At 43.5% G+C, this 15,636-nt stretch overlaps 1 protein-coding gene across 3 annotated transcripts in view; it reads right to left on the minus strand.

Moving 5' to 3' along the window:
• Positions 1-3,833: 3,833 nt before the first annotated feature.
• The window catches only part of INSC (INSC spindle orientation adaptor protein), a 132,887-nt gene continuing 121,084 nt past the window's right edge, over positions 3,834-15,636 (minus strand). For all 3 annotated transcript variants that reach the window (XM_043902403.1, XM_043902416.1, XM_043902408.1), the window contains exons 10-13: positions 15,371-15,437; positions 12,540-12,695; positions 10,996-11,072; positions 3,834-4,455 (exon numbers count right to left, since the gene is read on the minus strand). In XM_043902403.1, the coding sequence (XP_043758338.1) occupies positions 4,327-4,455; positions 10,996-11,072; positions 12,540-12,695; positions 15,371-15,437 (429 nt within the window). In that variant the 3' untranslated portion in view covers positions 3,834-4,326. The remainder of the gene's footprint in view (positions 4,456-10,995; positions 11,073-12,539; positions 12,696-15,370; positions 15,438-15,636) is intronic.

The following is a 15,636-nucleotide window of genomic DNA, read 5'->3' on the forward strand; positions in this document are numbered from 1 at the left end:
TTTTCCCACACGCATATATAGTATTTTGTGTGCATAAGCTTTAAAAATTTTTTTATTTTATATTGGAGCGTATTGTTATTGTTTAGTTGTGTCTGACTCTGCAAGCCCATGGACTGTAGCCCATCAGGCTCCTCTGTCCATGGGATTTCCCAGGCAAGAATACTGGAGTGGCTGCCATTTCCTTCTTCAGAGGATCTTCCCGAACCAGGGATCAAACCTGTGTCTCCTGCATTGGCAGGCAGATTCTTTACCGCTGAGCCACCTGGGAAACCGCATATTGGAGTATAGCTGATTAACAATGTTGTGTTAGTTTCAGATGTACAGCAAAGTGATCAGGTATACATATACCTATTCTCTTTCAGATTCTTTTCCCATCTAGGTTATTAAAGAATATTGAGTAGATTTCCCTGGGCTATATAGTAGGTCCCTTTTGATTATCTACATTATATGTAGTAATATGTGTTTGTTAATCCCAAACTCCCAATTTATCCCTTCCCCACATCCTTTCCCCTTTGGTACATACATTTGTTTTCTGAGTTTATGAGTCTCTTTCTGTTTTGTAAATAACTTCATTTGTATCATTTTTTAAGATTCCACATGTAAGTGATAGCATATGATATTTTCTCTTTCCCTGTCTGACTTACTTCATTTAGAATGATAATTTTAGATCCACCCAAGATTTTGGGTCATCTTATTAATGTTATTACTCTGAATAATATTATTTTAATAATAGCATAAATATCTTATTATTACTCTAAATTCTTTTTTGGGTAGATTGCCTATCTTCACTTTGTTGTTCTCCTGGGGTATTACCTTGTTCCTTCATCTGGAACATATTCCTTTGCTGTCTCTTTTTTTTTTTTTTGAAATATTTATTTATTTATTTATTTTTGGTCATACATTGATATGAATCAGCCATAGATTTACACGTATTCCCCATCCCGATCCCCCCTCCCACCTCCCTCTCCACCCGATTCCTCTGGGTCTTCCCAGTGCACCATTTAATGAAGTTGTAAATGTTACAGTGCCTAGCACAGAGCAGGTGCTCAGAACAGGCAGCTGTGGTGATAGCTGTTATAATTTGCTGGGACCCAAGTCCCAGCTCCTCTATTAATTTGCTATGTCATTTTAGGCAACTGTCTTTACTCCTAAGTGAGGGATGTAGAGATGGGACTAGATGACCCCTACATCCCTTGCAGGATAAAGTCTCTCTTTCTAACAAGCTGTAAGTCCCATATCTGAGACACCATAAGACGGCTCAGAGAACTGGCATAAATGCAAACATGGGATTTGGCTGACTTTAACTGTAGCCACACTTACTGTGCACTTGTCATTAGGCACCAGTCTAAGCCTTTTCCAAGTATGAACACATTTAATTCTTACAGCAGCTCTAGGATTAAGGCACCATCATTACCTCATCTTACAGGTGAGAAACCAGAGGCACAGAGAGGATATGAGCCCTACCTAACAGTTAGCAAGCGGCAGAGACGGGATTCAAACCGAGGCGGGCTGCTGAGCTCATAGTTTTTTTAACCAGTATACTTTACAGGTTTTCAAGTGATTGGTTTACTGACAACTAAGCAACCACCCTCCAGTCTAAATTCACAGGTGATACCAACATTTATTCATTTCTACTTTTCTTCCCTGGGCCCAGAATAGACCCCTCATAGTATGTTTGCTAGAGGACGATGGTTCAGCACAGGTCCAGATCCATATTTACCGTATAGTAAGGACCTGGTGATAAGTTCCTGATTTCTTCCCAGTTAGCCTCTGAAATCAGAGAGATGTGGTTTCAGTCCCCACATTAGTAACAGCTATTTAATTTTGGCAATATACTTAACCTCTTCAAGCCTCAGTTTCCCCATCTGTAATGGAGAATATAAATGGAATCATTTTTTAAAATTTTTATTCCTTTTAATTTGATATTAATTTATTTTATTAAAATAGTGTTGATTTACAATGTTGTGTCAGTTTCAGCTATACATCAAAGTGATTCAGTAATCCACATATATATTCTTTTCCAGATTCTTTTCCTTTATAGGTTATTACAAAATACTGAGTTTAATTCTCTGTGCTGTGCAGTAGTAAGTCCTTGTTGGTTATCTGTTTTACATATAGTAGCGGTAAGATCCCCTGCAGAAGGAAACAGCAACCCAGTCCAGTATTATTCCCAGGAAACCCCATGGACAAAGGAACCTGGCAGGCTAGAGTCCATGAGGTTGCAGAGTCAGACACAACTTAGCGACTAAACAGCAAAGTGTATATGTATATAATTAATATATCCCCAATTTAGTAAAACCCCAAATCCTAGTTTATCCCTCCTCCTCCCTTTCCTCTTTGGTAACCGTAAGTTTGTCTCTGAAGTCTATGAGTCTCTTTCTGTTTTATAAGTTAGTTCATTTGTATAACTTTTTTTAGATGCCACATATAAGCAATGCCATATGGTATTTGTCTTGCTCTTTTGACATAATACTGCAAATGGCATTAGCTCATTATTTTTATGGAGAAGTAATAGTCCATTGTATATATATATATACCACATCTTCTTTATCCGTTCATCTGCCAATAGGTATTTAGGTTACTTCCATGTCTTGGCTATTGTGAATAGTGCTGAAATGTACATTGGGGTGCACGTATCTTTTCAAATTAGAGTTTTATCTGGATATGCCCAGAAGTGTGATTGCTGGATCATTTAGTAACTCTAATTTTAGTTTTTTAAGGAATGTCCATACTGCTCTCCACACTGACTGTGCCAATTTACACTCCCACCAACAATGTAAGAGGGTTCCCTTTTCTCCACACCCTCTCCCAGCATTTATATATTTGTAGACTTTTTGATGATGGCCGTTTTAACCAGTGTGAGATGATACTTCATTGGAGTTTTGATTTGCATTTCTCTAATAATTAGCAATGTTGAGCACCTTTTCATGTGCCAATTGACCATCTATATGTCTTCTTTGAGAAATATCTGTTTAGAATTTCTGCCTCTTTTTTGATTGGGTTGTTTGCATTTTTTGATATTGAGCTTTATGAGTTGTTTGTATACTTTGGAAATTAATCTCTTGTTGATCATATTGTTTGCAAATATTTTCTCCCATTCTGTAGACTGTCTTTTCATCTTGCTTATGGTTTCTTTAGCTTTACAAAACTTTTAAATTTAATTAGGTCTCATTTGTTTATTTTTGTTTTAATTTCCATTACTCTAGGAGACAGATCCAAAAAAGTATCACTTCAATTTATGTCAAAGAGTTTTCTGCCTGTATTTTCCTCTAAGAGTTTGATAGTATCGAGTCTTACATTTAGGTCTTTAATCCATTTTGGGTTTATTTTTGTGTTTTATTTTATTTTTGTTTGTTTATGTGGTATTAGTGAATGTTCTAATTTTTTTCTTTTATATGTGGCTATCCAGTTTTTCCCAGCACCACTTATTAAAGAAACTGTCTTTGCGCCACTGTATATTTTTGCCTCTTTTGTCAAAGATTGACTGTAGGTACATGAATTTATTTCTGGGCTCTCTCTTCTGTTCCACTGATCTGTCCATATGTCTGTTTTGGTGTCAATGCATTAAGTTTTGATTACTTAATACCTCATCTGAGGATATAATTTACCATAAGGTTAAAAAAAAAAAAAAGCAAGCCAAAGGAAACTGAGTTCCTGGGTCTTTGGAAATCTTTTGATTTCTCACTAAATCACTCAGAACTTGACCCATTTACACAACTATGAAGACAATATAAGCTTCTATGCACTTTTAATAGTTGAGAAGGTTTTTGTGGCATGAAACTTTAGGGAGCAAGAACTTAGTCTAAGACATAATACAATCAGAAAATTCAAGAAACATTTTATATGATTACATTTATTAAGAATAAAACTAGAATTTCCTTTCAGTATAGTCTGTCCAACTATGAAGTTCATTTACAATATTTTAGAAAGAACAAATCTAACTTTTAAAAAAACTGCTGGGCAGCTAAAATACTCTGGTTCTCAATTTTTTTTAAAAAAATGATGCAAGATTACATATTGAGAGTTGAGAAAGCAAGAGGAAATGAAATCACTCATGACAATCTGTCATATTAGCCATTATGCATTTCAACATCTGCAACTAAAAGGTCACAGAAGTAAAAAAAAACAAAAAAAAAAGACTCCAAAAGACCACAGACTGCCTGATGATGTTGCTAGAACATTTAGCCCTCTGTTCATTTCACATAAAAAATAAATTAAGTATAAATAAGGAGGTGAAGGGCTGGTGTATAATCAGGTACGTTCACAAGAATGTACTCAGATAGGGTCTTGAGAATGATGCCGAATATCTTTTGTCTCCCACACTTGCTACACAAAACTCTCCTCCATGTTGCTGCAGAGTAAGAAAGAGTCTACAAGCCGGGGCTGGACCAGCTGCTGGAAGTCAGAGTCCTGGAGGCCTTCAGGACAGACACCGGCCAGTCTGCGCAGAGCAGCCTGATGAGAAAACAGAAGAGGTCACACTGGGTCCGCTCAGGTTCATGTGGGCCTGCAACTTCCCTGAGAGATGCATTTCAGTGTATGGCTCATTTATCAGCCAATTTGAGCTGATCATCACCTTGACACCTTAGCGGGCTGGTCCTTTCGGTCACCTAGTCACCATAGCAACCTTGTGACACAGTCACCTTGCTTCATTGGTACCTTAATCACAAGGGCGAATGCCTTCTGAAAGTTTTCATGATCTAAATGGTCTTGCCATCTTGGTTTTTCAATCATCTTAGGAAACTGATTATTTTGAAGATCTGTCATTTTAAGGATTTTGTCGATTTAGCGACATATTTAGGTTCAAGATTTGTTTATCTCAGAGACTAGAACTGCCAGAAGCATTAGTGGAATTATATTCTCACTTCCAGGTCCCTAGAGGGGACAGCAAGGACTATTCATCCATCCATAAATTCAGCAAGGTTCTAAAGTATTTGGGATGGAGAGGAGGGAAGAGAAAGAAGCAGCAATGTCATAAAGTTGAAGGAGATGGAAATTCTGCCACCAAGATGGGGATGGACAGGAAAGAGAGATGCAAGCAGAGTGAAACCAGGTCCCCATATACTGAGTGTTGCACTCTTCCCTGAGTATGCCATCCTGTTTTATGTCCATGTGCCCTTGCTCAGATTTTCCGCTTGATGTGAAACCCCTACTGACTCTTTTCTAGCCAGCAGGTATATTCATACTGCAAGGCCTGGCCCACTATCACCTTTTCTGTGAAGCCTTCCCTGATTCCCTGAAGCAGAGAAAATCCCTCCCTCCTCTGTCTACCCATAGCCCCTGGGCTGACCTCGACCTTCTCACACTCTACTGCAACTGTTATTTAGGTGTTTATCTCCCACACCAGACTCTAAGCTCCTCAAAAACAGAGACTGTTGTATTTTTTCCTCTATCTACAGCAGGTAGAACAAGGCTTGCCACAGGACTCAATAAATGTTTGCTGGGGGAAAAAAATGAACAAATATTAAACTGAGTTTTATTGCTAGAGCAACCTTTAAACTATAAATGTATGCTGTGTACCTACCTAGACCTCTTTGCTGGTTAGCTGAAGCCATGCACACTAAGTGTTCAATGAATGTTAATTCTTTCCCTCTTCTCAAACCTAAATACAGCAGGGAACAAGATGGGAGATTAAGGATGCCCTTCCCTTGGAAAACAGAGAGGAGACTATCTGGAATGGCAGAGAAGCAAAGGAGGAGGAATGCAAACTCTTACTGACTACAGAGTATTACATTTAATCCCCATGGGATACGCAAGGTAAGTATCATGATCTCCAATTTAGAAATGAGACTAAGACTCAGAGAGGGAAACTGGCCTTCCCACGACCACACAGCAGTCCAACTCCAGGGCCCTCAGACCTAAACACAGGTAGCATGCTGCAAGCCCAAAACACTAGCTTATACTGAGTACGGAGCAAACATGTAGCTCATTACCTAGACATAAGAGGTAGGATGGCTTGTCTATTGGACTAACAGGCATTGCCATGTCCAAGCTGGATCAAGGATAAGGGCCACGCATCTCTGCTCATGAGCAGAGTCTTAGCCACTGGTGGCAGGAGGGAGATCCCAGGAGACTGTCTCTAACTAGTATGTCCTGCCTCTCCTCCGTATGACATCCCCAAGGGCTAAAGACTGAACTCCATCACCCTTTCTGATACCTCTTGGCTCCAACTGGGAGAAATAACCCCACTGCCTTCAAGGTGTCACTGTAAAAAATGGAATCAGGGGTCTTCCACAGATGCAAGAATATGAGGCCATCGATGTATTTTACATTATCAAGGGTAAAAATAAAGCAAAAGAAAGACAAAGAAAATAAACCCATGAAAAGCAAAAATGAGGTAGAAGGAGGAAATTACACACAGAGAGAAAGAGCATCAGACAAACAGAACATGGAGAAGGAAATGGCAACCCACTCCAGTATCCTTGCCTGGAAAAGTCCACGGACAGAGGAGCCTGGCGGGCTGCAGTCCATGGGGTTACATGACTGAGCATGTGTGCAGGAGGGTGGAGGGAGATGGGTTGGGAGCAATACAGTGGTAGAACTAAAAAAAAAAAAGAAAAACAGAACAAGAAGGAACTATAAAAAGAGAGACATAGATGAACTTGGAAAAGATAAGAGAGTTAAGCATGAAAGGGAGATGGAGAGAGAAAGAGATGGTGTCAGAGAAAAAAAGAGCACACCCTGGAACAAGAGGATAATTGGTGGGAGGAGGTGGGGAGGGAGTCGAGACAGGAGAGAGGACTAGGGGGGTAAAAAGGATGGGGGGGAGTGGAGAAGGAGAGAGAAACATCCCTAAGGGAGGAGGCAAACTTTGGGGGCGAGAAAAGCAAAACAAAATACAAGAGAGAATTAGAAACAGATCCCAAAACCCACAAAGGCAAATAGACATCCCCCACTCCCCAGGGTCTCCAGAAAGTGTGCAGGACATGAACCCAAATGACCCCAGAGCACCCCCTCCTCAGGGTCCAGGGGCTCAGAGGACCCCTCCCCCTCTGAAGCCTTTCCCTTGGCCTCTCCTTTCCTCAGAGGGGGTTAATATTCCCAAGACCTCATTCCCAGACAGTCTGAAAACACCCAAGTCTTAAACAAGCCCTGCAGCCCTCTGACAGCCGCTTCATTAAGGAAAAATCAATTCTGTTTGCAAGAGGCAGTCTGTGCGGCTGCTTTTCCAGACGTGGGAGATGATAACTGAGGTGTCCTCCCTTCACCTGAAGAGCGCCTCTGAAACTGGGAAGAAGGCTTAGGGAGGGCTAAGAGAGGTACCCCTAATTCATCCATCAGGCTCCAAGTGGCCCCAGCTCACCAGCCAGGCATGGAGCCCCTTCTGGGAGTCAAATCCTAACACCCACCAACACTGGGGACTGGGCGGTAAGCAGACAAGTCCATAGGTCCCTCAGCCAGGCAAGAAAACAGTCACCAAACCTAAGGGCCTATGTAAACACAAGAGCTGGGAAAGAACCCCAGCCCTGAGAAGTTTCTAAGGTAGAGGGTGAGAAGTACAGACCCCCTCCCATGAGCCAAGGGAGCAGGACTGGGCCATTAGGCATAAGGGGAGAAAGCATGGCTGCAAACAAGAAGGTCTGGGCAAAAAGTCAAGACCTTCAGCATCAGACAGACCTCTGTGGGAATTCCAAGAGCCTCCCCTTATAACACCGAGAACACAGGATAACACAGCCTGCTTTCTACAGGGGAAAACAAAATCCACGCAGGCAGGCCCAGGTCCACACTGTGTACTCCCTATATTTGAGCCTCATGGAGGAAGATTTTGATCCGAGCCTTGAAGGGAGAGCAGGCAGAGCTGTAGAGAGGGCATCTGCCTAGGACAAGGGATAAAGCTCAGTGTCAGGGTGGTTTAGGGCACTCTGACCTGAGCTGGAAAGGGCCTGGAGGCAGTGGGAGGTCTTCAGAGGTCAGAGCCAGGCTACGAAGGGCCAAGCATATAGACAGTAGGCCATAGGCAAGGGGGACCCAGGGAAGAGCTGCTGGTGGAAAGGTCATGATTGTAAACTGTCATGGGGAAAATCAGGCCAGCAGCCACATTAAGGATGGATTCTGGAGGAAGGGCCTCTATTCAGCATCCAAAAACCTGTCCACAAGGGAGAAATTTAATCCCTTTTCCACGGGAAAGTCCTTCAAGTGATGGAAAATAAAGGCCAAGCCCGTCTATGTGCTCTTTTTCAACCTAATGATAAAGATGGAAAATAAATCATAATAAGCCCCCATGTCTGAATGAAGCTTTATAACTGCTCAACATTTCTTCAGGGCCTATTCAGTGTCAGGCAGTTGCTGGCCACCCAAGTGGTGAAGATGCAATAGTTGGGACCAACAACTATGCATTTGCCATGTAGTAACTTTCTCCCTGTATTCAGCAGACCAGACAGAATTAAGGTCTATGGAGAAAAAGGCCTATGAAAAATATTATATCTTTACATTCACTGCCCTCCAATTGAATGAAATAGCCTTTCCTTCAGCTGTGAATGCAGTGATAAATCAAGAAGTCTCAGCAAAGCCTGTTACTTGTTCACCGACAGGAATCATAGGGACTTCTGTAACTGAGCGGCACCCTGGGTCAGGAAGCTCCAGAAGCAGAAGGAATGGCAACTTACTCCAGTATTCTTGCCTGAAGAATCCCACAGACAGAGGAGCCTGGCAGGCTAGAGTCCATGAGATCACAGAGTCGACATGACTGAGCACTAACACTTTCACTCTCAGGACCTTATGGAGCCTTTGTGGAACAGCACCCCTCTCCCCCCATAACCTCTACCTGCCTCTTGTCCGTAGAAAAACTTTAGTCTCCTAGACTTCCCTGAGTTCCAAAGAGTACATTTAATCAGAGAAGAGAGGAATGCAGAAAGAAAAGAAAAATAGTCAAGCAAGACAAAATAATGATAGTTAAGCCATTAAACAAAGTCAAAGGCCTTTCATTTCTCCTCATCGGATGTGTACAATATTCTGAGCCATGTCCTTTAAACTGTTTTACAGATACTGAAACCCCCAATAGGTGGAAGAAGTTAACTCTATGCTGCCCACGTAGACTCTTGACCAGCTGAAATAAGAAGGGTGATGATGCTAACTCCAGATCACCTAACCACCAACCAATCAGGAGAATGTTCATGAGTTGATCACATACCCCACAAACCCTCCTCCCTTATCTTGTCTTGAAAAAACTTTCCCTGAAAGCCTTTGGGGAGTTTGGGCCTTTTAAGCACTGCTTACCTGACCTCCTTACTTGGTACCTGCAAAAACACTGCACTTTCTTTCTCCACAACCCAGTGTCAGAGGAATGGCTTTACTGCCCATGAGCATATGGACCCAAATTTGGTTCACTAACAATTTCACATCCCATTACAGTTTTTGGAGGTACTTTCAATATAATTTATGCTCATTGCTAGTCAAGACTCATGGTTAGTTTTTATTTAATGAGTTAATCTAAAAGTATATATATTAATATACATAGTATTAATGAGAATTGGTTGGATGTATATTGTGTATATAATATATATAATTATTATATATTATATATTATTATGTATGTTAATATATATTAATATACATAATATTAAGGATGAGTTGGTTGGATGGCATCACTGACTCAATGGACATGAGTTTGAGCAATTTCCAGGAGTTGGTGATGGACAGGGAAGCCTGGCATGCTGCAGTCTATGGGATCACAAAGAGTCAGACACAACTGAGTGACTGAACTAAACTGCTATTACTATATTATCTGTTTAAACAGTCTAATAATTATTTTAATATGATTACTTTCCTTTTAATTCTATATATTTTACTTTATGCATTATAAAAACTAATACTGAGAAGGGATCCATAAGCTTCACCAGCTCGTCCAAGGCACAAAAAAGATGAAGGTTGTTCTGCATGTATCAAAATAAAAGCCCCATCAAAGCTGAGATTTTTGCCTTTTTTCCCACATCTGTCATCCCCAAAGCCTAGAAGAGTACATGGCCCATATAATCACTCAGCAAATATTTATTGAATAAAATTTACAGCACTTAGTGGCCTACCTAATGTTACACAGCTCATTAATGGCAAAACCAAGACAGGTGTGTCTGACTAAAATGCCTGCTATTCCTACCACCACACACTGCCTGTTAGGAGCTCCCAGAAATGGGATGGGATCAGTTTTAAAAAAAAGGATGGGGTGAGGAGGGGCTTTATTGTGAAACAGACTGAAGGACCTCTAGATCCATCCCTTTTCCTACACAATCTTTGAGGGCCAAAGATCTTGCACCCCCTTCTAGAAGTTAAAGGGCTTTTACAATGGGCTTCCCTGCTTCTGGATGCTTCCAGCTGCTCTGCTTTAGGATTCGATGCAGCCTAGCAGGGAGGAGTACAGAGACAAGGCATCTGTTCCTCATCTGGTGCTGTTGGTACTTTCATGGTGGACCCAAGCATCAAGAAGTTGGGTAGAGACCTCCCAGGATGTGCTAGCTTGGTTGGGGGTGAAGATCCTAGGGACAGGCCAAATAATACTGTGTCCTGCCCTGTCCTGTTCCACGAAGAGGAAGGGAGCTATGAAGCTGGAAGAGCACCAGTAGATGGGGCTCTACCTGAGGCGGAAAGGAGGCTTCCTTACAGTGTCCTCTTTGGAACAGGCAGAGGACGTCAGACCCTAGCGGCCACATGCTGCAAGCAGCACAGCATCGCCACCACCACCCAGCATCCTGCCAGCCAGCCCCTCTGGTCTTGACCTGCTGTTAGATCCCCCGGAACCTCAAAGGTTCATAGCTACTAAACATGAGTAATGGAGGTTCTCCAGGTCTTTGCCTTTTACCTATATGACCTTGCATAATATTCATCACAATCTCATGAACTTAGTGAAACAGGTATTATTCTTGCTACCATTTTAAAGAGAAAAGTGGAAACCCAGAATAAGTTGCCTGTACCCAAGTCAACTGTGGCATAGCCTGATCCCCTGGTCCCTGGTTTGCAACCCCAAAGCCCAGGAAGGAAGAAGCAGGGAGACTGGGAACTCACCAGGCAGGCCACCAGCACGGCATCGCTGCTGTTCCTCTCCGAGGGCGAGCGGCAGAGTTCAATGAGGCGGGACATACCTGTGAGAGACATGGGGAGACCCTCACACCTGGGTCAGGATGGGTGTGGCCAGGCCTGACCCAAAGGTGTTCCAGACTCTTAGCACAGCCCTCTGCATGGAGCCGGGTAGAGGCAGGTGGCCGCCAATTGGTAAGGAAGGGGGATAAACCCCTCTGAGGAGTCTGTGGGGGAGACTTTCTGCTCCCTCAGGTGTAAATGAACCTTGCTCAGGCCCAGAATTAGCTGCAGCATCAAAACCTTTCCCCTGAGCATCAGAACTCTGGCCAGGACGGAGCTCACCCACAGTGGAGTGAGACAAGGTCCCTCTAAGAAAGAACTTCCCATGCAGGTACTTTAATCAGAGCTAAACTCAATGTTTACATCTTAGTAGCTTTTTCTTCCCCAATTGCCCATTTGAGTCAGAAAATATATTGTGGTTAAAATTAAAGAAGACTACAGATTGAGTAGGTTAATATTTCCTAAGCCTTTACAGAGTAAAGTAAAATGAATGACCTAGTTTTTCAATACAAAATGACTTCTCTCAAACTCTAAAAACAACGGGGCAAAACTCATAAGATAGTAATAAAAAGTGTGCAGACAGAGTCTCGATGTTTATTCTCCATAAAGTCATTATGGAGCCAGGACTCTCTGCTGCCCCAGGGCCACCTCTTGCTGTCCTCCAGTGCCTGGATGGTCAGTGATGCTGCCATCTCCTGCCTCTACCTGGGGCACTCCTTAGCCTTCAGACCAGAAAAACTCCTCAACCTACAGCTAAGGATTCATTCCCGTGTTAAAACATCATTTGCCCCTCCCAGAGGAAGCAGGAAAACTACTTCCTCTGTGTGCCAATCATGCCACTGACATCCTTTGAGCATTACTTGATGATATTCAAGTGCAAACTTTTCTTTCCGTATGTTACCTGCATTAGACTGTAAGCCACTGTTATCAGGTTGCGGTTATCAGGTATATGCCCAGCACTCAGAACAGAGCCTAGCATAGAGTGGGTGCTCTGGAAACATTTGTTGGGTAAATAAATGACAGACTGACTGAATGAAGGAATGAGTGAGGGATTTAATGAGTGGATTATGAATGAGTTAATGGTGGATATATGAAGTAATGAAAGAATGATCAAAAGGATGAATTCATGAGTGAATGAATGAGTGGCTAAATAAAAAAGAGTAGGTGAAAAACTGAATGGATGAATGAGGAAATGAACGAGAGAATGAAAGAATGAGGTCCTCATTAACAGGAAACCCATAAGTCAGTCACTCTCTGGCCAACTTAAACCTCTCTAGACTCCTCCTCTCTCTAGCTTCAGCCCCAGGGGAAAGGAAGGTCACAGGGCACACCCTGGGGCCCCACACCAGCGTTTCCCAGCACAGCCAGCCCTGCTCTGGGTCATCCATCGCCACCACCACCGTGAAATCAGGACTGATCCCAGCCCGGATCACCCCTCCACCACCCCTGCCCCAGCCAGCACCACTCACAGCTCAGCCGCACGGCCTCCCGTGCCACATCCGGGTCTCGGCTGAGACGGGCCAGGGTCACTGCAGCCTTCTGCTGGACTCGCTCGCAGGCCGCCACCTCGGCGGGGGTCCCAGACCTTGGCTTCTCAGACAGCATGCCCATGATAAGTTGGACCCCTGAGTGGAAAGCAAGGAACAGTTGGTAGCTGCCTAAGCAGGGCCAGCTGGATGGAGTTGCAGGCTCAAGCCAAGGCCGTTGGGGTGACTCAGGGGACTCAACCACAGGAGGAACCTGGACAAGGCCATTTCTTCTCCATCTGCCCTGGGGGTGTCTCTGTTTCCACATAGCAAGACATTATCCCTGGGAGGGACCTTTGGAGGACATCCTTTTATATTTTTTTAATGCTATCACTGAGCTTTTACTACATCCCTATGCTGTGCTAAATACACAGTAAATGCATGATCCCTAAAACCTCCTAACAGCCTCAGAGACTAAGTACTATTTATTATAATTCCCTTCGAGGCCCCAAGAGAGGTGAAGTATGTTGCCCAGGGTCACGCAGTAAGTAGCTAGGGATGAGAACTCAGATAATTGGTTACCCTCCATCACTGCTTCACCTCTGATGCTGGTTGCATCTGAGACAGGTCCAGGGGTAATGGGTCTCCCTGGTGGGAGGTGACCTACCCCTAGGCTGGATAATCACTAGATCAGATGTCTTAGAGGGGTTTCATGACTAGAAGAGGGTGGAGTAATTGGACTGAGATGTTTAGGCTTCAGTTTGGTCAGCTGAGAACCTCTCCACCTGCCCCTGAAACCAGAGCAGTGGTCTGATTGTCCTGGGTATATACTGTGATCTGCGGTGACATAAACAGGGGACACCAAGATGACAGCTTCAAGAAGGGCCACATGATTAAGAAATTTCACAGACTCCTCACAGGTAGGGTTCCCTTAAAGAAGCCATTTTCCAAATCCTAACCCTAATCCCAGCTTTGTACCTGGAACCTGACAAAAAAAAGAGCTTCTCTTATACTAGCAGGTGAGCACTGTGAGGACAAGGATGTTTGTCCATTTCCTGAATGGGTGTCTCCTAAGTGTTCAGAATACTGCTCAGCTCAAAGGTTTGTGAATGAATATCAAATGAATGAATGTGGATGTATTCATGTGAGAAGTCTCACAATTGTACAAAACACAAAGTTTCCTTTAAATATATAAAAATCTTATCTAGAGAAAGATAAGATGCAATGAAATTGGGGCTGCCAACAAAAATCCAGAATGTGTTTTCTAAGTTCTAGCCAGGCTCAGTGCCAGAGCTGCCCAAGAGTTGTGGGGAGTAACAGCTTAGAGAGCAGGTCCCAAAGCCATGCTCCCTCCCCAATATTCACTCCAGTTCAGCCCCAGCCCCTGAGGGAGAAGCAAAATTAGCTGGAAGGACACCACTGATACCATTGGACTGATAAAAATGAGCTTGGACTGCCCTGGCCCGCCTCCCAGAGTAAGGGTGACCAGTGGTCACAGTTTCTGACCTTCCATTCATCCACCAACATTCACACACAATTCAGGGCAGGACAAAGACAAAATCACCAAGCTTCAGGGCAAGGCATGTCAGAGTCTCAAGTATCTTGAGTGGAGGATTGCCTTTCACAGTACAAAGCTTGCCCTGTCCAGAACAAGGAGTTCTACAGTCTTCTAGTGGTCCCTGGCTGAATTACCACCACTGCTGAACCCTCAAATTTTGCCCCACTTTTGTAAATAGTTCCTTCATCAAACTCTCTTCACTTAAACCCTATGAGACCACCACTGTTTCCTGAAAGAGCAGATAGACATAGCACAGAGCTCATTCTTTGCCTGAAACTCTTCTAACAAGCTTTATATTAATCCTCACATCATCCCGGTGAGGTGGATATTACTATTGTTCCATTTGCAGATGGAAGAATGGAGGTCACAAAACTAGTAACAGAGCCATGCAATGTGGCCAAAAAAAAGTTTCTCATGATTAGCCCAGTCACACAATATTAACACAAAAAGATATTTTTTCAATAGTGTAAGGGGGATGGGGAATGTATACATGTATTAAATCAGGAAGGCAACCTGGGAGAACGGGGCTTAATAGGAGCAGAGGCAGCTGCCCAGGTTCCCAGCTCACTCCTCCTCATTAGCATCTCTTGGTTTCCAACTGGTTGCTAATTGCTCCCTCATTTCTCAGTCACAGGAAGCCCTCTCCACTCCTTTCCCAGCTGCAAGGCAGCCAGCTGACCTGCTTTCCAGTAGAGACCACTTAGATCAGCTCCTGGGCACCTCATCTGGACCTGGTGACACTCTCAGCGCGAGGTGGGAGCAAAGGAACAAGAGGAAACAGATGCTCTCAGGTGAGGCATCCAGGGATCCATCTGCCCTGACCCCACCCCCTACCTGTCAGCCTTCTCCTGTGGCCAAACCCAGTATCACGAGAATAACTTAAAGTTGGAATGCATCCTTTATGGGCATAGGTTTTTACTTTTGGATCCTAATGAAGTCTCTGTCTTCTCCTCACCACCCTAATTAAAATAGCAGCTGCCATGCTTCTACCTTGGATTTACCTTATCTTCTTCCCTGTTTTGCTTTCTGCACCTGACATTCCCTATCTTTCGTTCCGTGTCTGCCTCCCACTGGATCAAAGTGCTATGGAAGCAAGTGAACATTTACCTATTGGCCCGTTGCCCACATAAGCACACATTCATGTGCCCTTGCAAATGTGGAGACCCATGTGTACAAATTTACATACCTACATAGAGGCCTTCACACAAACACAAAATCACAAGGTCCCGCAGAGCCACATAACCCATATAGCATGCACGCCGCTGAAAAGACATACCGTTCTCCTGAATAATGTCAGAGGCACACTGCTCTAGGACAGACATGTTTGCCAAGATGGTCACAATCTGGAAAAGAGAATTGAAAAAGCTAAGAATATGGGAACACCTGAGCCAAAAGGTACTCTGTACAGGTAGGTGAGTCAGGGGCTACAAAGCTTTCCTTTAGCCCATGACTCCTTACAGTCCACTTGGCCCCTCCTTCCATGGTATTTTCTGCCATCTTCACAGGCTTCTGGCACTCAGATGTATTACCCTAGTGACTAGT

Source organism: Cervus elaphus, chromosome 1 (genome assembly GCF_910594005.1).
Source record: "Cervus elaphus chromosome 1, mCerEla1.1, whole genome shotgun sequence".
NCBI classification, from domain to species: Eukaryota; Metazoa; Chordata; class Mammalia; order Artiodactyla; family Cervidae; genus Cervus; species Cervus elaphus.